Source organism: Mollisia scopiformis (genome assembly GCF_001500285.1).
Source record: "Mollisia scopiformis unplaced genomic scaffold LY89scaffold_4, whole genome shotgun sequence".
In the NCBI taxonomy this organism is placed as follows: domain Eukaryota; kingdom Fungi; phylum Ascomycota; class Leotiomycetes; order Helotiales; family Mollisiaceae; genus Mollisia; species Mollisia scopiformis.
The window spans coordinates 1,861,332-1,888,314 of NW_017263584.1; the positions used below are offsets into that span (position 1 = coordinate 1,861,332).

The 26,983-nt window shown below is 47.2% G+C and overlaps 11 protein-coding genes across 11 annotated transcripts; 6 read left to right on the plus strand and 5 right to left on the minus strand.

Moving 5' to 3' along the window:
- Nucleotides 1–1,049: 1,049 nt before the first annotated feature.
- Nucleotides 1,050–2,772, minus strand: LY89DRAFT_681493 (phospholipase A2). Its single transcript, XM_018214308.1, has 5 exons — nucleotides 2,252–2,772; nucleotides 2,045–2,196; nucleotides 1,553–1,994; nucleotides 1,200–1,508; nucleotides 1,050–1,125 (listed from the first exon to the last, which is right to left on the minus strand). Exons 1-4 carry the CDS (start codon nucleotides 2,527–2,529, stop codon nucleotides 1,361–1,363), a joined length of 1,020 nt encoding a protein of 339 aa, XP_018076562.1. The 5' UTR covers nucleotides 2,530–2,772; the 3' UTR covers nucleotides 1,050–1,125; nucleotides 1,200–1,360.
- Nucleotides 2,773–3,967: 1,195 nt separating this feature from the next.
- LY89DRAFT_729673 (uncharacterized protein) lies at nucleotides 3,968–8,315 on the plus strand (the record flags this gene model as incomplete). Its single annotated transcript, XM_018219400.1, has 9 exons — nucleotides 3,968–4,408; nucleotides 4,539–4,587; nucleotides 4,637–4,739; nucleotides 4,792–4,800; nucleotides 4,857–5,379; nucleotides 5,428–5,616; nucleotides 5,666–7,279; nucleotides 7,348–7,454; nucleotides 7,772–8,315. The coding sequence occupies 9 exons, from the start codon at nucleotides 3,968–3,970 to the stop codon at nucleotides 8,313–8,315; spliced, it is 3,579 nt and encodes a 1,192-aa protein (XP_018076563.1).
- Nucleotides 8,316–8,742: 427 nt separating this feature from the next.
- Nucleotides 8,743–10,778, plus strand: LY89DRAFT_638470 (histone H3-K79 methyltransferase). The gene is made up of 2 exons (XM_018211579.1): nucleotides 8,743–9,401; nucleotides 9,458–10,778. Exons 1-2 carry the CDS (start codon nucleotides 8,860–8,862, stop codon nucleotides 10,434–10,436), a joined length of 1,521 nt encoding a protein of 506 aa, XP_018076564.1. The 5' UTR covers nucleotides 8,743–8,859; the 3' UTR covers nucleotides 10,437–10,778.
- Nucleotides 10,611–11,313, minus strand: LY89DRAFT_576810 (autophagy protein; the record flags this gene model as incomplete). The annotated part of the gene is made up of 3 exons (XM_018208856.1): nucleotides 10,611–10,781; nucleotides 10,831–11,162; nucleotides 11,214–11,313. The coding sequence occupies 3 exons, from the start codon at nucleotides 11,311–11,313 to the stop codon at nucleotides 10,611–10,613; spliced, it is 603 nt and encodes a 200-aa protein (XP_018076565.1).
- A 178-nt stretch (nucleotides 11,314–11,491) lies between these two features.
- On the plus strand, nucleotides 11,492–12,982 carry LY89DRAFT_715170 (uncharacterized protein). Its single transcript, XM_018218183.1, has 7 exons — nucleotides 11,492–11,729; nucleotides 11,810–11,863; nucleotides 11,930–12,025; nucleotides 12,077–12,256; nucleotides 12,309–12,353; nucleotides 12,403–12,505; nucleotides 12,560–12,982. The coding sequence occupies exons 1-7, from the start codon at nucleotides 11,700–11,702 to the stop codon at nucleotides 12,667–12,669; spliced, it is 618 nt and encodes a 205-aa protein (XP_018076566.1). The 5' UTR covers nucleotides 11,492–11,699; the 3' UTR covers nucleotides 12,670–12,982.
- A 2,026-nt stretch (nucleotides 12,983–15,008) lies between these two features.
- Nucleotides 15,009–17,359, plus strand: LY89DRAFT_396166 (uncharacterized protein). Its single transcript, XM_018207232.1, has 5 exons — nucleotides 15,009–15,455; nucleotides 15,504–16,137; nucleotides 16,252–16,463; nucleotides 16,511–16,549; nucleotides 16,659–17,359. The coding sequence occupies exons 1-5, from the start codon at nucleotides 15,255–15,257 to the stop codon at nucleotides 16,878–16,880; spliced, it is 1,308 nt and encodes a 435-aa protein (XP_018076567.1). The 5' UTR covers nucleotides 15,009–15,254; the 3' UTR covers nucleotides 16,881–17,359.
- Nucleotides 17,360–17,837: 478 nt separating this feature from the next.
- LY89DRAFT_729678 (uncharacterized protein) lies at nucleotides 17,838–19,237 on the plus strand (the record flags this gene model as incomplete). The annotated part of the gene is made up of 3 exons (XM_018219401.1): nucleotides 17,838–18,066; nucleotides 18,124–18,837; nucleotides 18,897–19,237. The coding sequence occupies 3 exons, from the start codon at nucleotides 17,838–17,840 to the stop codon at nucleotides 19,235–19,237; spliced, it is 1,284 nt and encodes a 427-aa protein (XP_018076568.1).
- Nucleotides 19,238–19,676: 439 nt separating this feature from the next.
- On the minus strand, nucleotides 19,677–21,524 carry LY89DRAFT_768590 (heme oxygenase-like protein; the record flags this gene model as incomplete). The annotated part of the gene is made up of 2 exons (XM_018221794.1): nucleotides 19,677–21,400; nucleotides 21,452–21,524. 2 exons carry the CDS (start codon nucleotides 21,522–21,524, stop codon nucleotides 20,055–20,057), a joined length of 1,419 nt encoding a protein of 472 aa, XP_018076569.1. The 3' UTR covers nucleotides 19,677–20,054.
- Nucleotides 21,525–22,814: 1,290 nt separating this feature from the next.
- LY89DRAFT_576533 (uncharacterized protein) lies at nucleotides 22,815–23,739 on the minus strand (the record flags this gene model as incomplete). Its single annotated transcript, XM_018208843.1, has 4 exons — nucleotides 22,815–23,094; nucleotides 23,150–23,273; nucleotides 23,332–23,582; nucleotides 23,627–23,739. Coding segments are annotated over 4 exons (768 nt in total), but the record flags the coding sequence as incomplete, so codon positions are not given.
- A 3-nt stretch (nucleotides 23,740–23,742) lies between these two features.
- LY89DRAFT_694557 (salicylate synthase) lies at nucleotides 23,743–25,908 on the plus strand (the record flags this gene model as incomplete). Its single annotated transcript, XM_018216712.1, has 6 exons — nucleotides 23,743–23,766; nucleotides 24,077–24,458; nucleotides 24,597–25,052; nucleotides 25,153–25,430; nucleotides 25,515–25,610; nucleotides 25,693–25,908. 6 exons carry the CDS (start codon nucleotides 23,743–23,745, stop codon nucleotides 25,906–25,908), a joined length of 1,452 nt encoding a protein of 483 aa, XP_018076571.1.
- On the minus strand, nucleotides 25,867–26,724 carry LY89DRAFT_396234 (uncharacterized protein). Its single transcript, XM_018207233.1, has one exon. It carries the CDS (start codon nucleotides 26,634–26,636, stop codon nucleotides 25,965–25,967), a length of 672 nt encoding a protein of 223 aa, XP_018076572.1. The 5' UTR covers nucleotides 26,637–26,724; the 3' UTR covers nucleotides 25,867–25,964.
- Nucleotides 26,725–26,983: the final 259 nt, after the last annotated feature.

Sequence of the window (26,983 nt, forward strand, 5' to 3'; positions counted from 1 at the left end):
TTCCTTTCTCTTCAGCTTTCAGTTCAGCATGCTCTGCCCATGTCTTTTGCGGTGTTTCCGATTGAGATTTGCGTCTGGCATGTTCTGACACGTCCTTCATGAATGTTCACATCAGGCTATGTTCTTCTCCAAAAGTACTCTGATCGGTTTTGCAGGAGGCGACACTTGATATTTGCAGGTCTCTGCTTCTTATTCTCGTGGTGGCGCGGCTTGGCTGATCTATCACGCAGGGTGGGTATAGAATAAGTGGATGATGGATGAGATGGAGAGCGGGTGTGTCTTTGTACTTTTAAACCGATTCCTTGTCCCGGTACATCGGACTTTTGACAGCAACGCACAATACAAATGATGTGATAATCTTACTTGCGCCTACTCGTGATGACTTGCTGCCTGGAAACTGTCTAGGGAAAGACTCTTGACTGTGATGTCACACCTCATAGTATACTGACTCTGGGCGTTACCATTCTGTAGCTCAGTGTTGTCTACCGGAAGACCATACGAATCAATGGCAACCAATCAACTCATCCCAACCTTGCAATGCAGGCAAACGATTAACAGACACGAATTCTCGATAATCACAGCACTGTGCCGGTTCCATATCCAATCTCGAAATCGAGTGCTCCAGATAGTACGAGAGAGTAGGTTCATTTCAATGGCATTTCCATGGCCCATGTCCGAGACGACTTCTCCAGTCAAGAGCCCCCCACACACTTCGAGGTTCCTTCTAGCGATGGTGTCTCTTCTAGCGAGCGCATAAGTTGGGAGACGAACTTGGAAGTCTTTGCTCTAGTGTGTTGAAGGTCAAAGGTCATCGGGACTTTCCTCGCTACCGAACCTCTAGCTTGCCAGCCGAATACAAAAAAGAATATGAAAGTATGAAATTAAAACCTAAGAAAAAATGAAGAAAGATATAAATAAAAGGAGAGAGTTACAGTTATTTATAGACTGCAAAAACAAAAAAAACTCTAGGCAGCCCTCTTGCCCCGCAGTGCGGGGGAGAGAGGTGCCTTTGTAAAAACCCATCCCGGGGAATGGGTTTTTTAAAGTATCGAACGCGCGGGTTGCCCCGCGTTGGCGACCGGAGGGTATCGGGATTCCCGATGGCAAAAGTTTGCTTAGTTAAATCTATATAGAGGTTAAGGTTTAGCGCTAAAAGGGTATGATTTTGATGAAATGGTTTGTGGGAGATTTTGGTTCACCTGAATTGGGAGATGGAGCCTTGTATATGACGTCTGGTATGGGCAACTTGTTTAGCCATTGTCAATTAGATTAGATGTTACTAGTCAGATCTGACAGTTCCAGCTCAAACTTCTTGGTAACCTTCGATTGTTGAGGAAAGCGCTGAACATTTTCTCGCTCTTCAACCCCCTTCGCCAAGGGCAGCTTTGGCGGTACTCCGAACGAAGTCGCATAGAGGATAAAAGCTGCCACCAAACTCCATGTCATGCCAATAATTGACCGCGCAGCATATCCCTTCCTCAGAACACGATTGTGAAACTTTATGATACCTGTTTTGTGAGCCTTGATCATCAATTTCATGTGGAAATCTCACCATAATGCAGGTAGATATAGCATATCTCCTTTCCTCAAACCCACTCTGATCGGTTCAGCGTACTTTGAGTACTTCGTTCCTCGCCACTCCTCACTCCCAGGCTCTGCATCCGGATCCCACGCAGCAAATGGCACGCTTTCTCCTCCATCTTCTTCAATCTTCAACTCACCTTCAGCACCCCGCACATATGTTGCAGCAGGCAATTCTCGCTCAGCTACACAAGCGTATGCCAGAGGTGGCAACAGGACGAAATGCTTCTGTCCTATGATCTGAACGTAAATGTTCTCATAATTGTCTTTGTGAAGCGCGGTCACGGATCTCGAATTCCCTAGCCAGAAATTTATAGCCTCGGATTTTTGTTCTAGAGCGATGCGTGCCCAAGGGATATCCTGTTCCACCTGGGTGAACAGGGCTGAATATTCTTCTCTGAGGTTGTCATTTTCTAGAGCTCGTTAGTCGAGAATATCTTCAAGCTATGGGGAGGTTCTTAACGGGTCTGAGCATATCTGACTTCTCCCGTCAAATCACCAGTTCTTTCCTGCTCGGAAACAAAATCGATAAAGGATTCAAAGGACTGCTGCTCTTCATGTGGTTTCACGAACAACAGTTTTCCTTCGTCGTCCAGTGTTGGAGAATCTGCATTCCTATAGAAAGTAAATATAAGTATTCTCCAATTTCCTTGACCATGGTTCCGCTTACCCTTTCTTGGTAACAGCAACATTGACGGTCTGGCCCTTCAGTAATTCCTTCAAGGTCGCCACATCCCAAGTCTTGGTAGCTTCCCAATCTGCTGCACCACCTCGCACAACAAAGGGTCGATTGCGAGCGACACAGCGCATGTACTCTAATGGGGAAGGTACTTCGGTGAGCTCATCTACCGAGGCGGGGTTCAGTTCGTTGTAGGCGGTCAGCAGGGACACGATTGGGTCGCTGCCTGTGTCTGGCGGGGTATCTTCAGTTAGGGCTGTGGGGTCCATCGGGTTCGACGGCACGCTGGGTGAAAGAATCGGTGAGGCTCGCTGGTGAGACCTCACGTATCTTTTTTTCTTTCTTTTGCGCTCTTTGATAAGAAGATTTTCAGGGGCTGTGGTGGAGTGGAGTGGACAATACGGGCGGGACATCAAGCGAGGGCTTCGCATTTCTTCTCTTCTCCAACCCAACATCACGATTTACAGAATTTTGGTGCTCACAGCTGTCAAATCTGATCTCTCGGTATATGGATTTTAGCTTGTGATCTCATGCACGATGGATGTATTGCCCCGCAAAAGGCTCACGTGTATCCCGGATTCGTGCAGTTCTGTGGCTCGTCGTTGGCTTTATGCAATGCAGTTTAACAATAGTGCAGAATAATACATGCCATGCATAGTGAGCCAAGCCAACTGGCACTAACGTATATGCATAGGTCTGCATAGGGACGGGTAAGCATACTCGTGTTCTCAACGCTCTATCTCGCTTGCGGTTAGATCTTTTTCGTTCCCGAAGCAGCGGAAAAGGGGACCAAAGGGTTCAATTGTTAAATTAGGGACTAGCTTTCTTCTCCACATCAATTTGTCCAGAAGCGGCAGCTCTAATTAGCAGATCATCCGCACTTTAACTCAAAATAACCTCACCTCACCTCACCTCACTTCACTTCTCCGTCTTCCTCTGCTGCTGGTCTTGAGGCTATCAATATCCTCGTCTGAGTCACGTCTCCTCTTTTTCTCTCTCTCTTTGGTCCTGTGTCTCTCTTCGGCGCCTTCGCATTCTGCACGCGGATCACACCGTCTCTTGGCACTGCTTGACATCTTTGGCGTTGTCAGGTTGTGGCTTGAAGGCCGAGGGGCTGGAAGCTTTCGAGGACCTCTCTCCACTTCCCGCATCTATTGACTCGGCTTGGCTCGTTCTTTGAGCTTTGCGCATCTGTCCCTCTTAATCACACCACGGCCAGAATAAGTCTCGCGGGCGCCTTGGTCGCTCTTCTATTCAAGCCCGCCTTACCACCTTGAGTCTGTCAACCCTAATGCCTCCGCGTACTGTCTTTTATTCGGCGCTGCACTGAACATCCATCCCTTACCTCCTATCGTGCATGCGCCAACGATGTGGCGGATCCCAGGAAATCGGAGCATCATGAGTCGACAGGTCTCACCCCACCTTGCCAACCCCCTAGTACGGTGGTAATACGAGGCTTTTTTTGTCAAGGGACCTGCATACGATGCTGGTCAGCACTCGGAACTGTTGGTCTCGCTGACACCCAAAATCACTATGCGGCTGAGACCCCAGCGGGAAAATCAATATTAAATACTATGGTGTATCCTTCGACGATCCGCTCTCTCTTTTCTCTTTCCGCCGTTTCCTTGCCACAATTGCTGTCAAGTGCAGCCTCACCTTCGTTTGTGTGTTGTGCAGTATAATAATAATTTGTTTTAATATCTAATCATGAGAGTCTGTCCGACGGTTTTGGGCTTGATCGCCATCTTTTCGGGGCTGGGAGCTGCCCAGGTAACATGGCCATCTTCCATTGACGAATTGGAGGATGTGATGTTCCTGAATACAGGCTACAACAATAGAGGATTTGCAGCACATATTACACCATGCGGATTCTCGGAATTCGGACCTGGACGACAAACGGCGGCAGAATGGCTTCGGATAGGTTTCCACGACATGGCTACAACGAATGTCTACTACGCGTCAGTAGGCGTGCCGCATGGAGGGATTGATGCTTCGATAGCCTTCGAGTTGAATGATGGAGAGAACATTGGTGCTGGATTCAACACCACATTGCATACGTATGGAGGAATATTCAATAGTCAGCTGCCAGTCTCTGACCTCATTGCACTTGGTGTCTATGCCTCTGTGCGCGGTTGCGGTGGACCTGTGGTATGTAATGAACTTCTTGGTTCGGTGTGCGGGTCTATTCTAGATATGCGCCGGAAGACAAACTTTTTATCTCAATACTACCAACCAGGAAATATTTCAAATTAACGAAAACTGACCCCATGGATACCAGATACCAATGCGAGGTGGAAGAGTGGATGCAACTGCAGCAGGACCACTGGGTTTGTCTCTCTTCACAAGTCTATAACCGTTTACTGAAACCACGAAAAGGCGTCCCACAGCCGCAAAACGGCCAAGGAACATTCATAAATCAATTTATCAGAATGGGATTCAACACTACAGACATGATTGCTATGACTGCCTGTGGACATACGTAAGTTTCTGCGGCTCCGTTGAAGGACAAACTTGTTACTAATTTGCTGTAGTCTCGGAGGGTGATTAATACTTCCATGCGAATCTGCTGTCTATATATCATACTGACGTTGGGCAGCGTCCATGCGGGTGATTTTCCCAATATCGTAGCTGTGGGGACGCAACCGAACGACTTCCAATTGTTCGACACCACCACGGCGTTTGACAACCAAATAGCTGTTCGATACATCAATGGAAATGATACCGATGCACTAGCAGTTGGGATTTCAACGGCGTCTGGTCGTAATTCGGATTTTGCCGTCTTCACAGCAGACAAGAATGTCACTCTCCAAGCCATGACGAATACGGCAACCTTCAATAGCATGTGTACCTCGATTCTGCAAAGAATGATAGAAACCGTACCTCCAACCGTGGCTCTCTCAGATATCATTGCACCATATGAAGTTAAGCCCAGTGGATTGCAGCTTACCCTGCTTGCTGGTGGCACGCAAATCACCTTCTCTGGAGAAATCCGTGTGAGAACCACGTCCCGCACCGTTTCCAGTGTACAGCTTAATTACATTGATCGCAATGGTGCCACAGGAGGTACCATCTCCACAACTTTGAGTGGCACAGCCAACGGCTTCGATGACAGCTTTTCGGTATATTCCACTCAGCCCTACGTCTCAGCCGATGCTAACAGGGGTTAGTTTTATGGCTTCAGTGTGAATATCCCATCGACGACTTCGATCTCATCCTTCACTGTTGTAGTAAATACTGTTGGAGGCTCCACACAAACTTTCACCAATAATGGAGGTGGATTCCCTATCTCAGATTCCGTCATTGTCCAGACGCCTCAGAGTTGCTATTCGAATGGAAACCTTACCGTGGTGGCTGCCGTAAGTACAAATTTTATTACAATATACCTCCTTGGCTCACATCTTGCAGGTTCGCAGCGCTGTCACAACTCCAGTCAGCATGACCGTTACTCAGAAAGTTGCGAGCACAGCCGGAAGTCCTATCGTTTCTCCACTTCCGTCTCTGGTCAATGCCTCCATGTCTATGGTTCAAGGTGCTACGATTGGTCCCTATGTTCTATACAGTGGCAGCTACTCTGTTGCTTCAGCTGTTGGATCGAAGTACGGTGCCGTCAGTGGATCCTCAAGCGATACCTTCAAAGATGTCTCTGGTCTGGGAACGGTATGTTCGACGCTCGGCGCTAGCGCACCAAGCAGCACTTCGAGCTCGATTGTATCGACCAGCTCATCCTCACAGCTATCGAGCTCCACGAGCTCTGTTGTGACGACCTCTACATCTTCGTCCGCTACAGCTACTCCGACACTTGGTCACAAACAAACTGTTGGAGCCTACTCCTTCCAGGGCTGTTACACCGAAGGGACCGGCGTTCGTGCATTAAGCGCAGCGTCATTCTACAACTACACGGGTATGACAACCGAGCAATGTATGACTGATTGTACAGGCTACACTTATTTCGGTGTCGAATACGGCGGAGAGTGCTATTGTGGGAACACGTTGGCATCAAGTTCGACTCTTGCCGCTCTGTCAGATTGTTCGTTCATCTGCCCCGGCAATAGCTACGAATATTGTGGGGCAGGGAACAGGCTTGAACTTTACGAGCTTTCTACTGCTGCTTCGAGCAGTAGTAGCAGTCTTGTGTCCTCAACAACTGCGTCGACAGTCGTCAGCTCCTCGAGTTTCGTTCTCTCGAGTTCAGCAAGTCCTACGCTTTCTGGGACATCATCACCTGCCGTCAGCTCTTCGAGTATCGCGTCCTCGACATCTGTAAGTCAAACCGTTCCTGCAACATCCTCAGCATCTTCTACGATAGTCAGCCCCAGCTCAAACTCTCCGACTGTGCTTTCTACACCCTCAGTCAGCTCCTCAAAAGCTTCGACAGTTGTCAGCTCGCTCTCAGCAGTGAAGTCTTCATCGCAGGTTTCATCAAGTGTCAGCTCCTCAAAAGCTTCAGCAATCATCAGCTCGAGTGTCGTTTCTTCGATTTCAATCAATTCTTCAAAGTCTTCTCCACTTGTCGGCTCCTCGAGTGCTGTTTCTTCAAAATCAACCAGTTCTTCGAAGTCCTCGACGCTTGTCAGCCCATCGAGTGTGATCTCTTCAAAGTCAAGCAGTTCTTTGAAGTCTTCCACGATTGTCAGCTCGACCTTATTAACCAAGCCCTCTTCATCACAGATTGTATCAAGCAGCGTTCTTAGCTCATTATCGACACTGTCTTCCACTAGCAGTAGTAGCTCGTCATCCTCGAAAGTCACCACTTCATCAACAAGTCCGTCGGCTCGCCCAACTCTGCACATCGTTCAATCCGCTGGTCTATACAACTATTTTGGTTGCTACACCGAAGCAACTAATACGAGAGCCTTGAGCGCAGCTTCCTACCCAAATGACACGCAAACAATTGAGCTATGTGTTGCCGCTTGTTCTCCATACTTGTATGCTGGAGCCGAATACGGACGCGAGTGTTGGTGCGCAGACTCATTTGGCGCTGGATCTGTTCTTGCTCCTGATAGCGATTGTTCTATGACCGTAAGTTATTACAGGGAGTCTAAGTCGGGCCGTGTTTTGAATGTCTGCTAATCTGTGAAACAATGCAGTGTGCTGGTGACCAATACGAATACTGTGGCGCTGGAAACAGATTAAGTGTCTATATCAGAAACGGCACGGCCCCATCGGTTAGCAGTACGGCCTCAACCAGCCAAGTGTAAGCAAGCATTTAAGTTCATTCAGTCTCATCAGGTATTTTATCCCTTTTCGACCAGGCAGCTGCCGGCAGAAAGCCTGTAGCAATTGGGAATTTTGTCAATGTCGGGCGTCAGCGAGAACATGTCGAGTATCACAAACACCGCCAGCGTGTAAAATGTAAACTCGAGCAAGATGAAGATCACAAAGCTATTGTGGCATCTTTCAGTCTTCGGCATAATTAACATATTCAATGTTCACGCAAGACCTTTGTCCCAATCTCTGTACAATTCTCAAACATTGGAAAAAGCAAAAGTTCTGAGCTAACTTAAAACATAGATCCAGCGTCGCTAGCTCTATCAGCTCAATTCCGAGTACCTCATTGAAATCTACAAGTACAACAACCACCACAGTGTCGCCCGTCACCCTCGTCCAATCTTCGACCTCGAAATCCTCCACGGCAGTCTCCAGCTCCACCGTCAAAAGCACACTCTCAACCCTAGTTTCCAGCACCACGTCCTCGAAACTATCATCTACGTCCACCACCGCATCGACGTCCCCTACAGGCCCAGTCATTAAACCAACGATCAGTGCTGGAGGCGGCTGGACTTACAACGGCTGCCGCACCGAAGCCACTAACTCCCGTGCCTTGACCGGAGCAGAAGTTGTGAACTACAACACGATGACGCTCGAGATCTGTGCAGCTGATTGCCAAGGCTACACCTATTTTGGTGTTGAGTACGGAGGGGAATGTTATTGTGGATATGTGTTTGAAGCTGGTAGTGTGAATGCTACGGAGAGTGATTGTAGTTTCCTCTGTCCAGGGAATAGTTTAGAGTTTTGTGGAGCAGGGAATAGGTTGAGTACTTATATTGCTAGTTAGAGGGTGAATACGATGAGATGGAAGTAGATATGGGCGGCTTTAACTGGCATTGTTGGGGTTTGATAATGATTATGAGTATATAGGCACGAACAATTAGAAAAGAAAATGTTTGATGCTTATCCAGTAGTACTAAATGAGTTGTGTGTGCTTTGAAAACACTCCATACATTTAAAGTCTTTCTGGCTACATGAGACATATTGTCACGGGACATTATCCTGTCAATGGGAAGAGTTGTTGATGAGCCTCAATTTTTGATCCTTCAATCTAAACAAGTATGGATTCCGCATAAAAAAACAAGCTCAAATGTCAAACTAAAGGGGGTGTCCGAAATCCTCCCGAAAGCAGAGCGCGTGACGTCCCACAATGTCGGATCACGCTACTGCAGGAGCGAGGCTATACTTTTTGTCGCGATCAACAAGGCGGCGATCACCCCGACCATACAAGATTTTTCCCACCACCCACGTTCATTCATTGAGAACATCTGCATTATTAGGCGTTACCTTTCTGGTTGCTTTTCATACGGTATTCTTTGCTTTGCGCCAGTATGAATTTATTCGGGGGAAAGTCAAACATTAAGCGGGTGCAGGCCGTCGTGCGAACGGTACGAGTCGCAGACCCAAAGGGACCAGAGCCTCGACCTTCTGCTGTTCGCCAGCATTCTCAAACGACCCAGACACATCGAGCGACGGCATCACCTGCGGGAGAATCGCCTTCGACGCCCAGATCAAGTCCCGGAACGCCCTCTGTTGACACCGCAGACTCGTCACGACTTCGAGCTCCAAAGCGCAGAGCACGTCGAACATCGCCTGCGAAGCAAGACCGTGTCAATTTTGGAAGCGATGGTGACGAGGATGAGGAGGACACCGACGACAATCATGCGCGGAAGAAGCAGAAGCTAGCTGGTTCTATTGACTCAAAGAGACAACTGCGTCAAAAGCAAGCTTTCTCCGAAGAGGATGGCGGGGTCTTTGACATGATCCACGCGGCAAACATCTCTTTTGTAGGAAAGAGGAACAAGAATTCGGAACCCGTCACGGAGCATGTCACTGTCAAGCTACAGTATCCCAGCTCGTCTCAGCAGGAGAGGTAAACAATGTTGTAGTCTACTATAAAATAAGCAGAAGCTAACATATTCTTTACAGTTACAATCTTGTTTTCGGACGAGACCTAATCGACCCTTGCAAAGAGATTCTTGCTATTGCCAAAATCGTCACTGAGGTCTACCTGACACCAGACCAAGCAATTGCTTTCGACGAACCAAACTCAGGAATTCTACGCCAGCTTGTGAAAGCCAGAAACATCTTGAAGAAAGAGCCCACTAACCCAGATCTGTTGGAGAATTTCAAGTCTGCTGTTGACACCTACAACAAATCAATCACCAACCTCATTAAGGAAGGCGCTATTACCAAAAACCTTGACAATCGACATCACCTGCCTCTGAACATGATTCGCTGCATGCTCCGACAGGTATACGATCGCGCCGTCTCGCCCCGGGTTGACCTATTAAAGCAGTACGAAAACGGGACGGACAACGTGTATGGAGAGCTATTGCCCAATTTCATCTCCGAGGCTCTTTCAAAGACGGGTCTCAAGTCAGACCAAGTCTTTGTAGATCTTGGTTCCGGGGTTGGCAATGTCGTCCTGCAAGCTGCCCTAGAATTCGGGTGCGAGAGTTGGGGTTGTGAGATGATGAAGAACGCCACAGATCTCGCGGATGCGCAGGCAAGCGAGTTTAACGCTCGATGTCGATTATGGGGCATACAGCCTGGCGAAGTACATCTCGAACGAGGGGATTTCCTTGAGAGCCAGGCAATACACGAGGCCATGAAGAAAGCTGACGTTATATTGGTCAATAACCAAGCCTTCACGCCAGACCTAAACCAAAAACTCGTCCAGCTGTTCTTGGATCTGAAGGATGGCTGCAAGATTGTGTCGTTGAAGTCCTTCGTCCCCGATGGCTATAAGATTACATCTCGTAATCTTGGTAACCCGGTGAACCTTCTTTCGGTTCAGAAAGGGGAGTATTACAGTGAGAGTGTCAGTTGGACTGATGCAGGAGGTACTTATTTCATTGCAACCAAGGACGAGAAGCGGTTGAAGAAATGGGCAGACCAGCATTGATTTGGACCTCGGTCGTTCCATCGATATCCTGACTAGCGTATTGTTTTTTTGCATGGTAGCTTGGATGCATCCATAGGTGTTGTAGGGTATGGTGAAGCGTTTGTACTGTAGCGTACTGTTCGGAATGAAGTCACGGATGAATGACAAAGTATTGACTTTATGATGGGCCAAGTTCTATCGTCTATCGAGTTGATCTTGTAGTGTTCTATTCATCTCTTCCGCTTCGTGACCTTTCCGAGCCATCCATCGGTCGATCAGTTCTTTATTCTCGGATCTGAGATCCTTATTTCGTTGTTCAGACATATTGAGCTGTAAGTTGAGAGAGATGACTTCGTCATGAACATCCTTCATTATGTCAGCAGAATATCCCAAAGTTCCAGTGTGATATGCATACATCCAAAAGCTTGGTCTTGCCCCGCGATTCCTCGTCTCTATCCTTGAGTTTTTGGCTAAGATAACCCCGCTCTTTGGAAAGATCGTCTATCAGCCTCGAGTCCGTCTTGCTCTTGGCCTTCAACTTGACAAGCTCTGCCTCGGCAACCTTGACCCGTGATTGTAATTGACCGTTGGAGCGCAAGGCTTCCGCAAGGTCCTTTCTGAGTTGCGCTGAGCCATCGTTCGGGTTTGGAGTGGACGTCGACTCTCGGGCTTTGGTAGTTTCGACTGAGGAGGTATTGGCAGCTTTCTCTGCTTCGAGGGCAGTGGCGCGATCAAGGAGATTTGTATCTAGAAATGATTAGTGAAATACAAGGGAGAAGTAGCAGCGCATGTCCATACAAGCTGCTATCAGATCATCGTCTAGTCTTTGATAGCTTGCCCGTTCCCGTTGGTCCCTCTCCTGCAGAGCCTGAACATACTCATCGCGCCACGAAGCCATTTTCTGAACTGTGAAATGTCCAGGTGGACGTGAATAGCCGCATGTCTCGTAAGGCTCCAGTTATGCGTAAATTGTCGCAAAGGCTGTGAATGTGACGATGCTCCAAGGCTGCAGGATGCGAACTGTCAGTGATAGGCTGAAGCTCGGCTGCTAGCGTATTGCGGGCGCCCGTTTTAAGCTATCCTACCGTACAGCAACAGCAAGACCGAGACATCAACACAATATTACTTCCAGAACTACCAACGATACAAACAGGATACAGAGTCTTCGAGGAGCCTGATTATTTATCGTCGTTCGCTACGGTCTCGAGCTCACTGACCTTCCTCATCTCTGCCCGTATTTGAGGGCGTTATCGCGCATATCCAACCTCGAACGCAGCCCTCGTGATGGCTTCCCGAAAGAAGGTTCTCCTCAAGGTTCGATAGCACCCGCACCCGGTGTCTGGGCAGACGGCATAGAAGCTTTTGGAGAAGTGTACTGACCAATGCTCAACTAGGTCATTATCCTTGGGGACAGCGGCGTGGGCAAGACGAGTTTGATGAATCAATATGTACGTCCCGCCTCTCTCAGCGGAAGCACTGCTCCACTCTATGCAGCCATGCTGACATTCGGCAAGGTCAACAAGAAGTTCAGTGCTAGCTACAAGGCCACGATCGGTGCAGATTTCCTGACCAAGGAGGTCCTGGTAGACGACCGTTTAGTGACGATGCAGGTACGATGTTACACATATGAGCATATACAATAGTATATTGATGAGTTCTAGCTTTGGGATACCGCAGGACAAGAGAGATTCCAGTCATTAGGTGTGGCGTTCTACAGAGGAGCCGACTGTTGCGTGTTGGTCTATGATGTCAACAATTCAAAGAGTTTCGATACCCTCGATAGCTGGAGGGACGAGTTCTTGATTCAAGCTTCGCCAAGAGATCCAGACAGCTTCCCATTTGTACGTGGATGGTTTTTAGAAGGCTGCAGGGATCGTGCTAACATATGTGTAGGTGGTACTGGGCAACAAGATTGATGTGGAGGAGAACAAAAGGGTGGTAAGCTACAGTGCTTCCTCTACATCTACTGTCTGCTCACTAGCTATAGATATCTTCGAAGAGAGCTATGACCTTCTGCCAATCCAAGGGAGGCATTCCATATTTTGAAACCAGTGCAAAGGAAGCTATCAATGTGGAACAGGCGTTCGAGGGTCAGTTGCTCTATCTTAGCTAACGTGAGCATCTCACTAACATCATACGACCAGTAATCGCTAGAAATGCTCTCGCCCAAGAAGAATCCGAAGAGTTCAGTGGAGACTTCTCAGACCCGATCAACATTCACATCGAGAACGATAGAGATGGGTGCGCATGCTAGATCCAAGAGAGGTTACAGATTCGATTTCTCGGAGCGAGCTATATCCCTCTGTCCTTTCTATACCCTGGGTCATCTCGCATCGTTTGGATGGCCAAAGGTGCGTACACGTGTACATAAGGATTCTTTTTATGGCGCTTTGGTGTCTGCTTCTCCTTGTTGATACAGAATGCATAATTTCATCATCGGTACACACTGAGGTATTCTTTTCCGTGCGCCGTACTGAACTCGATGGTATGTCTATGTGATCCCAAGACTCTTGACAGTCATGTTGTTGCATCTACAAATACCATTAGATCATTCCAGGATCATCCACAGAGTCTAGCTTTTGCATTGTGAATGCATCGTAGGATTCCCTTTTACTATCTCTAATTCTTTAGCAATATTTTTCAAACCCAAGCCTTGCTGGTGCGAATGTCCCAACTCACATTGAAGAATTCGATACCGTATTAATTGTCTTCTGAAATATTATCTTATAATTAAATGAAGGTAAAAAGTCTGCTGGGGGACTATGTTTAATTTAGAAGGTAATACGCTATACTCAATGAAGTTGTTTAACTCTGAGATATATTTAAAGAGCAGGAGTAAGAGAAAGAGCAAGAGCTTAGGGCTTGGGGTAACCTGCCATACCTTATCCGATGATTTCACTTAAGAGGGGCTGAGGGGAATTATCTCTTTTATAAAGCCTAGTCGCCTATTCCAGAATAATATCTTAGAAGACAATTAAACAGGGTACTTGGGATGGAGTGTTACAGAGTCAAGGTGGGATGTTCAACAACTCAGGCAATGCTAAAAATATTGTGGGGGACTCCTATCAACTCGATCCAAAGACTTGCTGAGCGTTAAGTGCTGACATGGTCAAATGTATTGGTCATGATTTTTGATAGAGAAATATAGTCTCTGATCTCTGCCGACCCTTCTCGCTAAGGCCCCTTAATGTCTCCTTTTTGCAACTCGAACCTGCACACCCAAGGCTCACACTAGTCCCAGCTTCCTTCCTCTGTTGCAGAGCAGCAATGTTCGCTTAGGGTTAAAAAGGGGGAGAGTACCCGATCGAGACTGTCGCTCAACATGAACATTTTCCTACACGATTATCTGTTCATACAAGCAAGGACTCCACGCTGAGGCATGTAAGCTCCTTTCTAGTCATATTTAAACTCATGCAGACAATAAGCGGTTTGAATCAAGATCCTATTTGATTCGTAATAGGATGCTTTTCCAGACGGCTCTTGCCAGGAGCGAGCGCGAGACTTCACCTTGAAGGACTTGTCGAACCAAGATAGCCGTCTTGGTGGCTCCCGTCTCTTCTTTTCGCTCTTGCCTCTTCTGCAAGCGAGAATCAATGGAGCAAAGGTAAAGGCTACGGCTTCTACGAGGCAATCATTGTCCCCTGTAGATGTTTTCTGTCTCAACAGAAAAGACTACTCCTAGACAAAACACAACCTAAGCAGCGCCATCCTTTACATCGCTTAAATTGAGAGTTGAGGAAATGAGCAATCAATATGAGCAACAAGCTGACTGACTGGACATCACTACCAGCTCGTTTGCGGGTTGTTGTGCAATGCCAACTACTTGTTGACTCTGTCCTTCGTGGAAGCTTCAGGCATTATTTGTTGTATTCCTGTACAACTTTCGAATTACTTCATTGGCAGAAAAGATAGATTGACAAACGATAGGAAACGACCAAGTTTTCGGCAGACACTTTCAACACAAAATCTGCTCGACACAGTGTAAGCTTCTTCTCTCTTGCTTATTCGGCAGGAGCGACAGCATAGCCGAGTATAACGGCATCTCATACAAGGCAAATTCTTTCCTTGGAAACAACTCTCAGAGACGAAATATTCCATCCTACAGCATAAGACAAGACTTCTTCACTTACTGTACCTCTTTCAGAATGTTCTGAATGTTCTGAATGTTCTGAATGTTCTGAATGTTCTGAATGTTCTGAATGTTCTGAATGTTCTGAATGTTCTGAATGTTCTGAATGTTCTCGGATCTTGGGCATTATGGTGAATGGTGCAGTACATGGGACCGAACTGTATTGAAGACGATGCCCCTTTTCAAGCGAGGTAAGTGGACAAACCTTTCCAAACATGTAAATCAGACAACAGAGACGTACCAAACGTTTGTACAGGAGATCATTTCATTGACTAGCCTTTCAACCAGCGTTGTTTGAGAGCGCTGAAGATTCCAATCTCAGCCACACATCGGGTTTTCGGATCTGCATGCCCAATCAGGACAAGCGTTATCGCAGGTGTGTGATTAACCCGGACCCCTAAACGCACGGCCACCACTTTATCTTCCGTCGCGTAATTCATCAACCCGCCGAATACGCGATCTGTGACAGCTCCATCGTCTATACATTTCTTGGACAGACAGCAGCACCATTATGCCAAGCTATTCTGAGCAATACCTCTCTGCCTTCCGTTCTTGCTCATTGCGAGTCCATCTCTCAGCATTCACTTTCCGCTGAAAGCTCTGGACTGTCAGACCTACGCCGTACCGTCCAAACTCCGATAAGATAATAAGCATAAAGTGGGATCGAAGAGTGTACAAGGAGTGCTCCAAGCTCTCTCTTTCCTTCCAAAATGGCAGATAATTATCCACCAGCTGGTCAAAACCCATCAGAACACCATGACAGATACTCGATCCCACCGTTGCAATCGAGTGTGAAGCCCAAGGGTTTTCGGGCCTCTGCGGGTTTGGAGAATGTTGCTCGCCGAACTTTGGGCATCATACTTCTCTTGACCACCGTTGTATTATGGACTGCCTCGAACTTTTTGTCAAGTGTAAGCTTCAATGCGCCTGGCTTGTCCCGTGGTTACTGATTCAAGTAGTACATCTTCGCAGACAATACATACTCGAAACCATACTTTGTCACCTATGTGAACACGGCGACTTTTGCTATATCCTTGATTCCCATATTGATTCGATTATCCTACGAACATGGTTTTGCACATGTTCAGACATCGGCGGTGGAATTCTGGCGAAGTAGGGTTGGCCACTATCGAGGCGTGAAGACAAAGTCGGAAGATACAGAGGATGACCTAGAGGATCCCATGTCTGCTAGCCAGACCCGTCTCTTGGTTGATGACGAGCCAGCGTCGATGCATGGCGCTTCTAGTGATGTCGGAGCTCAAGAGGGGATGTTGAGCCTTCAGGAGACAGCTACACTCAGTTTGGAATTCTGTCTGCTGTGGTTTGCAGCGAATTATTTGGTGTCGGCTTGCCTGGAATATACAAGTGTTGCGAGCTCAACCATCTTGACTTCGACAAGCAGCATTTGGACCTTAATCTTCGGAGCTTTCGCCCGAGTGGAACACTTCTCGTACAGAAAGCTGATTGGAGTGTTCGCATCGCTGATTGGCATCATTCTGATCTCCTCCGTCGACCTATCAAGCGAAAACAATGACGAGAATCGTGGGAATTTCCCCCATAAGACCAAGCGTGAGATAGCACTTGGCGATGCGAGTAAGTTGCCATCTCCTACAGTCTCGCGTATCCACCTTGTCTTTCTTCCCAAGCGATGCTCTTCTGAGCTATTGATCTCACACAACATATGCTGACCAGAATCTTTACATGTAGTGGCATTCGCAAGTGCTGTCGTTTATGGTGTATATATCGTCGTCATGAAGAAAAAGGTCGGCAATGAGGATCGTGTGAACATGCCTCTGTTCTTTGGCCTGGTGGGGTTTTTCAACCTCGTATTCTTGTGGCCAGGATTATTCATCCTCCATTTCAGTGGCGTGGAGTCATTTGCGTTACCTCCCACCGGAAAGGTGTGGACGATTGTGCTCGTAAGCATTCATCCCCCGTGCTTCTTCGGTCGACTAACATCGTACAGGTGAACGCTGTGATATCCCTCGTCAGCGACTTTGCTTGGGTAAGTTGGGTGCTCTTTACGAACATTCTGCATGCTTGCTCCCTTCTAGCACAACATGGTCGACATTCAAACCTATCCGAATAGTGTTGCTGACTTGGAGATCCTCTAGGCATACGCTCTTTTGCTTACCACCCCGTTGGTCGTGACAGTTGGCATTTCAATGACTATACCATTGTCCTTGATTGGACAGATGCTGTTGAGCGCCCAGTATTCCAGCGCTACCTACTGGGTGGGAGCTTGCGTCGTTCTTTTGTCCTTTCTGTTCATCAACCACGAAACTCGAGAAGAGGGCGAGGCTCAACCCCAGCCAGACGCAGTCTATCCTGTATGACGAATCCTAGCTGCCTGCGTTCGGGCGTGGGTCATTGCATCCCAGAATAGCAAACTACTTGAATTGGGTCCAGTTTGCCGTCATCTCCGATGCCCATCACCTTGTACACCGTTTAGATTGAGGGGGGATATAGAACGCGTTCAATACAATCGTCTCTTGATATCGACTGTTGAAACCGTCAGTAAATATTTTCAAGCACGGATTGCAGACCAAATTCGGATAGATACACCAAACTTCTTCTTCCATCCCGTGGAGAGGTCGATTCTGATTGTAGCCGAATCATTTCTTCTGCGCGGAGTTCAAAAAGAGATTAGAATGCAGTCTCTGGGTGTTAAACGTTGGATTGTTTGCACCGTGGTTCCTTCTGAATTTGCTCGCTTCGTGGTTTCGAAAGGGGCGGCTCGCTTCGGGCTGTGACTTCTCAGATAGGGCTTTCAAAAAGGAAAGAACATTACGACTTTCGAAAGGAGATTTCCTTCTATCTCTCGTTGGATTCGTAGGCTTCATTATCTTCCCATTCTCGAGATCTTCTTATTCTTGTTGTTATCCGAGGTTCGGCCAATCTCAACCACTACCGCTCGCTTCGCGTTCCGCGTTTTCGAAATCCATCAACAGTCTCTCACACACTCTCGAACAGCACCCTCCAAGATCGGTCGCGATATCTGCAAGCACCTTCTACAATTTGTACTGGACTCTGGGGATTATCTTTCGGGAATCACGACCTCTACACTCATACGATCTGTATCTGAACCTCGAAACTTCTCTCACAGATCATCTGTTGACAACTTTTCCGCATCTGCCTTGCTCGCAGCCATACGACCGCATTCAAGAGCTACTAAAAGCTGACCGCACTTCTGCATATTGAGCCTCTTGCAGTACTGCTCAGCGAGATCTCTCAATTCTACAGCTCCTTTCCTCTACCAAACCTTTAGTTGTCGCCAGATTACTACGAGCAACATGTCTGGTACTAGCTACCTGCAATCCATTCTCATGTATCCAGACACTTGTGGAGGTGGACCTTCCAAGTCCCGCCACATTGAGGTTGTCGGTGCGGTCTTGCTGAGCTTGCTCCTAGCCTTCTCCATATGTCGTTCGGGAAGATTGGTCTGGGAGATAAAGCCCAAGTCCCCCTCCAAGAGTCGACGTACTGAAGAAGGCAAGGTCGTGTCAGTATGGATCGGAGAATGTAAGCTTCGCCCTCTAAACATGTACATCAACAAAGCTTAGTACTTATTTGACATAGTGCTTAATTTTCTTGCCGTCTGCGCGGCTGTCGTCGCCATTTCCCTTTTCATCGTTGCCAGAAATCACGGTCTTGGCCAGCATCTATGTGACGAAGGTTTGACTAAAGAGTTGGTTCTGTTCACTCAAACCATAATCGCAGCAAGCCAAGTCGACGACAAGAATACGGAGTTGATGACTTGGGTCGCCGCTAATGCCCACACGCTCGATCCAATTTTGACGATGAAATTGCAACAATTCTTGTCGAATTTTGCGACCACTATGAAGTACCTATATGGTTGCGACACAGCTTACACGTTATCTGTCACCTTGCAAAAGTTCAGCAACGACCGCCTCCTCTTGTCAATGTTTGGCTTTAACAACCGTTCATTCCAGAGATTTATTTACTGGCACATGGGTGCGACTGCAGCCGTTCTTGTTCTGTCGGGGTTCCTTTCATTCGGAGGCATTTGGCCTATCGAGGCATCCTGGGATATCGCCGTGACGCGTCAGAGATTTTGGTCACCCAAGTTGATATATCTGAGCACTAGTATAGCCAACATAATTCTCGATGCTGTCGTGGTACCTGTTCCGATCTACTTCGTTTGGAAGCTGCGCATCGCGGCGAGTCGAAAGGCTTTCATTATCGGACTTTTTTTCTTTCAGCTGCTGGCTTGTTGCTTTGGTATTGCTCGCATCTCCATGCTAGACGGACTGTTTGGGGCGGACCTCACCTGTGAGTGCATTGACTACATGGTCCCCAACTTGTTATGGATTGCGCTTATTCCTTAACAGACAACGCTGTAACACCCCTGGTTCTGACGATGGCTCAACTTACCATCTTCATTATCTCATTCAGTTTCCCGGCTCTGAGATTAATCTTTCTATCTATCCGTTCGACCTTTCGCCATCTCGGCTCTAACACATCGACAATTCCCCTGAATGATGTCCGAGCCAGCCAAAGACATGGATACATGCGTGAAAGTGTCGGCTCCGAGCAATGGGCTCAATGGGATGACTGCTTCATTGATGATATCCCGGACAATTTTGACGATGACAAGCCTGCCCCGGTGTCGGATATTGAGAGTACAGGATCTTGTAATGGTTTTGCAACTCTGGTGGAAAGCAGAGTTTAATCTTTGATTTCCATAACGAGGCGATCAATATTGCAAATAAATATGCGTGTCTTGACAATATCACAATCCCCAGTGACCATCAATGATATGTGAATGTGACAAGGTCGAGCTTTAATCTCATCTATCCTTATGTTCTTCGCAGTATCCTTCGACTGCTCCTTTCTCTCTGGAACATTTTCGTATACTCGAAAGGTCACAGTACCTAAAGTATTCCTGGGCCACCTGGAATTCCAACAAAGTAACCCTATTTTGAATTCGCATTCTCTTACTGTGGTCCTTTTCAAAACATCTCTGCTGTATTGTCCTCTCTCTGGAGAGCATTCATAGTGATCTAAAGTCAGGTCACTGTCCCTGGAATTATTTACAAAACTTAACCTGATTGTTGAACTTGATATTGCAACAAATTGAGGTTGTCCCTCATTGGAATTGTACTCATGGCCCTACTATACCGGAGCCCTGCCAGCCCCACATTCACATCTTGCTTGCTACGTAGAATTCTGACGAGGATGTACCGTGAATCCTTCCCCTCCCCGGAGGACTTCTTCTTAGGATATGTCGGGGTCTGAATACCCTCAGAAGACGACGTTGGAGCAAACCGGTGTACTATCACCCTCCTTCTTGACTCGTGAGTATCAGGAAAGTCACAACCTTGCACGATGTGAATATTTCAGTCGGATGTATGCATTATTCGCCACCCATTCTATTCTATTCCAAAGGCCCAAAACCTGGCCTACATCATCCATAACCGCAGGCCGACCATCTTATCCAGAAAGTCGGGCAACTCCAAAACTCCATGTTTATCCCGTACGCAATGCCCTTATGAAGATGCATAATAATACGCCAAAAGTACAGTAGACACCGACACCATGACTACCAACATGACCAAATAATGCTCAGTTGTGAAACTAGGCGACGTTTGTCCATCTTTCTCTGATTCGGACGAAAAAGACACCTGTGGCGATGGACCGTCTGTCGAGAATCGTCGTCCAAGAGGCTTCATGACTAGATCCCAGGTTGCAACAGCACCTCTGAATTGTGTAAGCTTTGCGATAGGTTGATTTACAAAGACGTCCAGATAGCTAGCCTTTCGTGGCAGCTCCATTATTTTGGTATCACTGGTCCTCCTTCTCGACAGCCGTTCGTGAGTCACGGCAACGCTATCTCGACTGGCCACCAAGGGCCTCGAGTTGTCCAACAACCGTTCCGTTTCGAGCTCCTCCTCGCGAGTCTGCATAATGAGGTCCAGGTCGGCAATTAAGTCTAGCATGAATTTGAATATATACTGTGCTTCGGACACAATGTCTTCTTTCTCGGCTTCTGTGAGATGTGACTCTGCTTCGGCGTAGCGGGCCTTGAATTCTCGCTTTATATCCTCACCATCTTCAGATCCGGGGAAGTTGAAGAATTGCATTCCAGGTACCATAGTAGAAGCCGCGCTTTCTGACCGTGATCTGGAGCGGGGGAGGCGAGGTATCCTCTCGGAATCACAGGTTGTGGATTTCGATTCATGTCTTCGTGATCGTTCCTGTGTTATCGAGTAAGGTCGAACGGGTGACAGTTCTCGATTCCAGAAATCAAGTCCAATCCCACCCGCTTTCTTCAGTTCTGCCCGCAGATGCCGTCCCCCGGAAAACAGAGCCATGTAGAGAACCCATGCATATGCTAGAAGAACGTGAGGGTTGGCATCAACTGAATTCTTGGTATGTGACAAGAACTCCGCGAGTCGGCCATGCTGCGAGACGGCGGAGAGCTGCTCTTGAACCTTGTACCGGGGTGTACCTGTCAGGACCCTAATATCTGTTCGTAGTGTTTCCGCCCGTGGTAGACCAGGAAGTTGAAGGTCAGAGAGCAAGCAATATAACCTAGAGCAAGTCTTTCGAGGAAGTATGTACGGGCTTGATGTGGCCGGGTTTGTTCCTTGTTCTGACGTTGGACTTCGGGCATCCGAGATTCCGTTCAGACTCTGCTTGGCCTCCTCTTCTTCACATGGACTATCAAGAACTGACTGCCATATTGACTCGAATGTGATGTAGATAGGCGCAATAAAAAGAAGTCCGGAAACGTATTTGGAGGGATTCGTTGTCCTAGGAGGAAGAGCCAAGGGCAGTCGTAGGAGGATGAGCCTGTTCAATTGGGTATGGAGGGAACGTGTTGCAATGTTGACTGTAGCAAACATTAGTAAATGCGCACTGGTCTTGAGGAGCGCAGACGTACCTCGTTCTGAGAGGGAATGGGGTCCTTCAACCTTGGAGAGTAAAGGCGTGGGATTAATGAATATGCTAGGCATTGTATTACAATCTCATGTTGTGCCAGTAGGAATATAGGGATAGAGGAAGAGAAGAATTCTGTCGCAAAGAGAATGGAGGAGGAAAAGATGGAGGTCAGGCAGCTATTCCGACAATCGTCGATGTCGATGCGGATGCCAATATACTTTGCGCGTTTGGGCGTCGTAGAGTTTAAAAGGGAGCTAAGGGAAGAAAAAAGCACAAAGAAGAAGGACAATGCGACAACGAACGCATGACTGGGTTCGATAATAAAAGAGTGAGTCCCTGGATCCGCATGCAGCAGATGATAATAATGTGATGGTTAAGAGATATCGCGCTCCATCATTCCCATTATTTCTCCTTCCCGGGCCGCGGCAGGCATTGCGGGTGGACCTCACACCATTCATCCTGGGGCGAGGCCTACTGTATGGTAGTGTCAGGAGAACATCGATAGCCTCGATTACCGAGTATCACAGTCCAAGCAAATAAATACAGTAGTAACTTCGATTGGCCGGAGGATGAGGGGGACGATTCCGATTTGATTTTATTTGGTGAGGGAGAAAAAGGGAAAGAAAAAAAAGGGTTGTGAGAATTAAACAATAAGTGACAGGAGATAGGTTGGTTTACTTCATCCAGCCTTCGCCCCTCCTTCGGCGCGCACTGTTCAACCCGCAGTCTTGGGCTGTGCTGTGCTGTGCTGCTGAGTGCTGAGTGAGATGGCAGGCATGCAGGCAGATCAGGGGTTGATTGATTGATGATGGCTGATTCTCGATTACTGTATTGAAGATTCCCATCATCATCATGATCCGGGAAAGATCGTCGTGTACTGTACAGAGGTACTGTACAGTACTGTACGCCGCATCCCACATCAGACACGACATCATTCAGCTACATGGGCGCACGCATCCCGGTGATGATGGTTCTACACGCAAAATGTTTTGCTGTTGCATTGTCCTACTTGATTGAGTGTTTGAGTTTGAGTTTTGGGACCGATATTGGGCTGGGAATAAATAGCGTGGCCGTGGTTAACCGTGGTGATGGTTCAACATAAAAAGGGGCTACCTACCTAGGTAAGCGATTCAGCCATCGGGGCTCAGAACTGAGTGGGAGACTGGAAACTTGGCCTCCATCGGCCATATGAAGTTTCGTCGAAACCGGATCAGAATACGGGCACATGCATTGAGAGACAGGGAACCGCCTTGTCAAGCCACGTACAGAAATTTCATGTATTGTGCTCTTTTTATCTATCTATCTATTCTCTCCATCATCATCATATGCCACGATTCATAGCTGATGTGTCAAGGAAACAAAATCTACTCGACCTTCTGTGCCAACACGGTGACGGGGTTCCAATTGTAAATCATCCCATTCCGACTCTGAGGAAAGAGACGATACAGTGCTTTTACATGCTCCTGTACCGATATGGACTGTCTTCCCGCAGAATTGCGTTCGATGCCTTGAAGAATTTCCGCAAGTGCCATGAGATAAGTGCTCGTACAAAGTTGCTTCAGATCATACTCAAATTTCGTATGTCCTGCCTCGATGACGTTGAACCCTTGAAGTGGAAAGCGATTTGGAAGATCAGAGACCCATCTTATTGTATTGTTAGTACAGTCGCCGCATTTACTTTTTCGTTTGAGGTACTCACTCATACTGAAGTCCCGCCTGCTTGAGAATTTCTCTCATCATAACAGCGAACTGTTCGGCGTCCTCACCTTTGATTTCTTGATTAATCAAGTCTGCATCTTCCCATTGGACATATCCTCCCGGCTCTGTTATTGTCAGTTGGAACGGAGATACAAATTACAAAGCAACATGGACCAAACATACTTAGAAGTTTCTTCATGTGCTGAATTAGTGGAGTTGTGTTATTCTCACGGAGGTTACTTGCCCACATACGAAGATGGACGACATCATATTGTCCGACGAGTTCAGAAGGAGGATCTGATAACGAGTCTAAGAGTCCCAGGCTGACGTTTGATAGCCAGAGCTCTTTGACAGGGTATTGGGCGTTGCAGATGTCGTAGCCATGCAACTGCACTGTTGATGGAAGGGAACGTGCAGCATCGAACACCCAGATCCTACACAATCAGTATAAGCTCTACAACAGCGGGATAAAGCTTACCCGGTTCCTGTTCCAATCTCAGCTATCTTCATCCCGTCAGTAATGGGGATTTGAGGATGGAGGATATATCCTGAGAGATACATCTTCCATAGTAGATGTTGTGCATCTAATCTGCCATGAAGTTAGTGTTTGTACCAAGAGTACGCAGGCTCACAGTCTAGTAAATTGGACTGTATTGGAATAACGAAACTGACTGGATTGACTCGGATAGTCCTCTGCCTAGAACATATTGGTCTTCTTGAGAAGCCATTGCCATATGTCCTCGTTGATATAATCAAGTTTTGATTTTGGTATCGTCGAAGAAGAGAGTTCAACACTTTGGTTACATCTGCTTCTTCGTAGTGCGAGTGCAAATATGACTATGTCTCTATGTGTCATTTTTCAAAATAACACTCTACTTACTCCTTGCACCAACATTTCACAGAAAAGAGAGCTGACTATGGATTCCAGGAGCGTGGTGGGATTTGGCACCTTGGGCTTGGCAATCATGCTTCCCTGAGTATCGATGCTGCTGGAAAGACAGCAACGATGTGTAAAGTCGGTGGTCAAGAAAACTTCCCTGTCGTTGGACCATTGGCAGATATTGCACAGGAGTTCCGTGCCGAGTTTTCAGGTCACGAAGGGAAAATGTTTGGCCAAGTTGGATTCAACTACGGCCAGCATGTCCGAGGACAAGCATACTTACCAGGCAAATGGCCAATTATGAGTCTCATGGTGCCCATCACCGAAGTAACTTTCGAACCCGGCCAGATCGTCTTAAAGTCGTACAACGAGCAGCAGGCAACCCAGGTGATGCACTTTCTTGACCGCACACTCACTCGTCAAGTGAGAGGTGAGTCCCTTCACTTGTTCAGAGCAGTACACATTCATGCGGCGACAGAATGTTTACTAGGATACCATGTCATGAAAGTCTCTTCGTAGCAGGACCATAAAATCCCTCCTCGGAGCAAAAGGCTGACATTGGAATCAGGCACAGCAGATCCGACTCCTGTCAATACGCAGGGGAAAGCAGAAGAATATATGCAGCAAGTCGCCCAGGCTATCACAGAAATCAAATCTAGGCTGTACACCAAGGTCATCTTGTCCCGGGCCATCGAAGTCCCGAAGAGGGTCGACATGCTTGCTACGATGCTCCATGGCCGTCGGGCAAACACTCCCGCAAGGACGTTCACGATGAACCACGCCGGATTCCAAGCCACCGGCTTCAGTCCGGAATTGGTCGTAGCTGTCCATGACGGTAAGGTAATCACGGAGCCGCTCGCTGGAACTCGCTCTCGAGTGGGAACCAAGCATGAAATCGAAATCCGTGGGAAGGAGTTGATCAACGACCAGAAGGAAATTCTTGAACATGTCCTGTCGGTCAAAGAAGCCATCAAAGAGCTCGATCAGATTTGCGTCCAGGACACGGTTGTCGTTGAGGAGCTAAGTAAGTTGTAAACTCCCTTGTTGTACCCGCTATATCGCACTCCCGTTCATCTCCTTCACTTCATGATACAGATAGCAAATCCTGTTTTGACTTCCTAAAGTGTGTATCAAGGAGCGAGGGCCTATTCAACACTTAGCATCTACAGTGACTGGCCACCTTTCAAATTCCCTCAACGGCGGTTCATGTAACGCTCTCAATGTCTTGTTTCCGTCCATCACGGCGTCTGGAATTCCGAAGGATACGGCCTTGCAAGTCATCGAGCGAATCGAGGAACGTCCTAGAGAACTTTATTCTGGCGCAATCTTGCTTTTGGAAGAGAGTGATGACTTTGAGGGAACGTTGTGTCTCCGAACCGTCTTTCAAGACTCTTCTCACCAGGTGAGACTCCCGCTTCCCCGTGACCCAACTTCTATATATGAAATTCTAGGAAAGAAAATGTCGATTTGTACTGACTAGAAGTAGTGGATCCAAGCTGGTGCAGGAATTATTGTGCAGTCAGAGCCAGAAAGGGAGTTAGAGGAGACCAAGGAGAAGCTGGCTAGTGTTGCGCCGTACATTGTATATGATATGAATATCGAAGTTTTCTTGTAAGTCCAAAATCTGCAAACGAAGTTCAAGTGAATAATAACCTATATTACAGTTCATCGCCGAATCTAGGGGTGGCAGCGGCCGTTCCATTCTTCAACCCTTCTGTGATGTTACCAACAATCATCTGAGCAAATTCTGTGTTCGCGAACCAGGGGACAACGAGATTGGCAAAAAAGCCAATGAACGTCCAAAATGCAAGATCCATCCCAGCCACAAAGACCGTACGCTTTTGAGCTGGAACGATGATGAATGCGACCAGCGATGCTAACGGTCTGGAGCCGAATAGCGAAGCTCCCCAAGTCAGCAGCACATTCTTTTGCGACATTAGCCTTGATTATACTTTTCTGAGGGGATCGAGAGTCTTACCCATTTCAGCCCCTTGAATAGCGCCTTTGGACTTGTGTCCATCTTCAGTAGACCTCCTAGCAGGATATAGACTGTCGTCATCCACAGCCCACCCACAACCATATCCAGTGCCCACTTGACGAAGGTATTCCACCAACTCAAAGACGCACGGCGAATTTTACCTTGAGCAATCCATTTTTTTACGACTTCCTCTTCTCTGCTCTCGTCGTCCCCGAATTTCTCGCTAACAACCTTCACGGATGGTCGTGGTCGAGCGGGAAAAGTTCGCTCGAGCCAAATTTGCCAATAGTATGCCATAATAGTGATTATAGTATACACTAAAAGATCCCTGGGCAAGGATTTCAAGTAGAAAGACTCATTGCTGTTCGAGCTGGAGGTGCTTGTTGATGTAGCATTGAATGCGGTATCATTGGAGATCACCACCGCTCCTGGCCCGATGGCTAGCGTAGTCTGATTGCTTCTATTGTGGTTCTTTGCAGCAAGCTCCACGGCTTCTGTCCAATTCTTGTAGAGATCATTGCTGGTGAATTTGCCTTCTACGGATAGGTAAAGATTGTGTGAGATGACAAGGCCGCACGCTATAAGGAAAACGGTTTGCAGTACCGCTGAGATCATTTGTAAACGCGGCATGATGTGTGAATTTTAAACAGCAAAGTCAAGGGTAAAAGTGAGGACGAGAATGAGAGAAGGTTTAAATAGAGCTCCTCGAACAGGTTTGATGTAAACTCCACGAGAGCCTGCGGCACAGCCACATTTGGAGCGTTGGTGCCTGGCGTTACCAACAATTGTGGGACCACTCAGCCTTGCGGAGATGCAGACCTCGTTTTGATCGGCAAATAAATACTGCGGCGTGATTAACGTATAATTATTTTTAATTTTTTAATTTTTTAATTTTTTAATTTTTAATTTTTTAATTTTTTAATTTTTTAATTTTTTAATTTTTTAATTTTTAATTTTTTAATTTTTTAAAATTTATT

Bases quoted from the DNA above. Each gene is read 5' to 3' on its own strand.
- LY89DRAFT_396234 (XM_018207233.1), bottom strand. From the start codon at position 26,636: ATGCCGCGTTTACAAATGATCTCAGCGGTACTGCAAACCGTTTTCCTT.
- LY89DRAFT_396166 (XM_018207232.1), top strand. From the start codon at position 15,255: ATGGCAGATAATTATCCACCAGCTGGTCAAAACCCATCAGAACACCAT. The intron at 16,138-16,251 runs GTAAGTTGCCAT...CTTTACATGTAG, and splicing joins GATAGCACTTGGCGATGCGA to TGGCATTCGCAAGTGCTGTC. The intron at 16,550-16,658 runs GTAAGTTGGGTG...GAGATCCTCTAG, and splicing joins TCGTCAGCGACTTTGCTTGG to GCATACGCTCTTTTGCTTAC.
- LY89DRAFT_638470 (XM_018211579.1), top strand. From the start codon at position 8,860: ATGAATTTATTCGGGGGAAAGTCAAACATTAAGCGGGTGCAGGCCGTC. The intron at 9,402-9,457 runs GTAAACAATGTT...TATTCTTTACAG, and splicing joins AGCTCGTCTCAGCAGGAGAG to TTACAATCTTGTTTTCGGAC.
- LY89DRAFT_715170 (XM_018218183.1), top strand. From the start codon at position 11,700: ATGGCTTCCCGAAAGAAGGTTCTCCTCAAG. The intron at 11,864-11,929 runs GTACGTCCCGCC...ACATTCGGCAAG, and splicing joins CGAGTTTGATGAATCAATAT to GTCAACAAGAAGTTCAGTGC. The intron at 12,257-12,308 runs GTACGTGGATGG...ACATATGTGTAG, and splicing joins ATCCAGACAGCTTCCCATTT to GTGGTACTGGGCAACAAGAT.
- LY89DRAFT_681493 (XM_018214308.1), bottom strand. From the start codon at position 2,529: ATGGACCCCACAGCCCTAACTGAAGATACCCCGCCAGACACAGGCAGC. The intron at 1,995-2,044 runs GTTAAGAACCTC...AACGAGCTCTAG, and splicing joins AGTCAGATATGCTCAGACCC to AAAATGACAACCTCAGAGAA. The intron at 1,509-1,552 runs GTGAGATTTCCA...CTCACAAAACAG, and splicing joins CTATATCTACCTGCATTATG to GTATCATAAAGTTTCACAAT.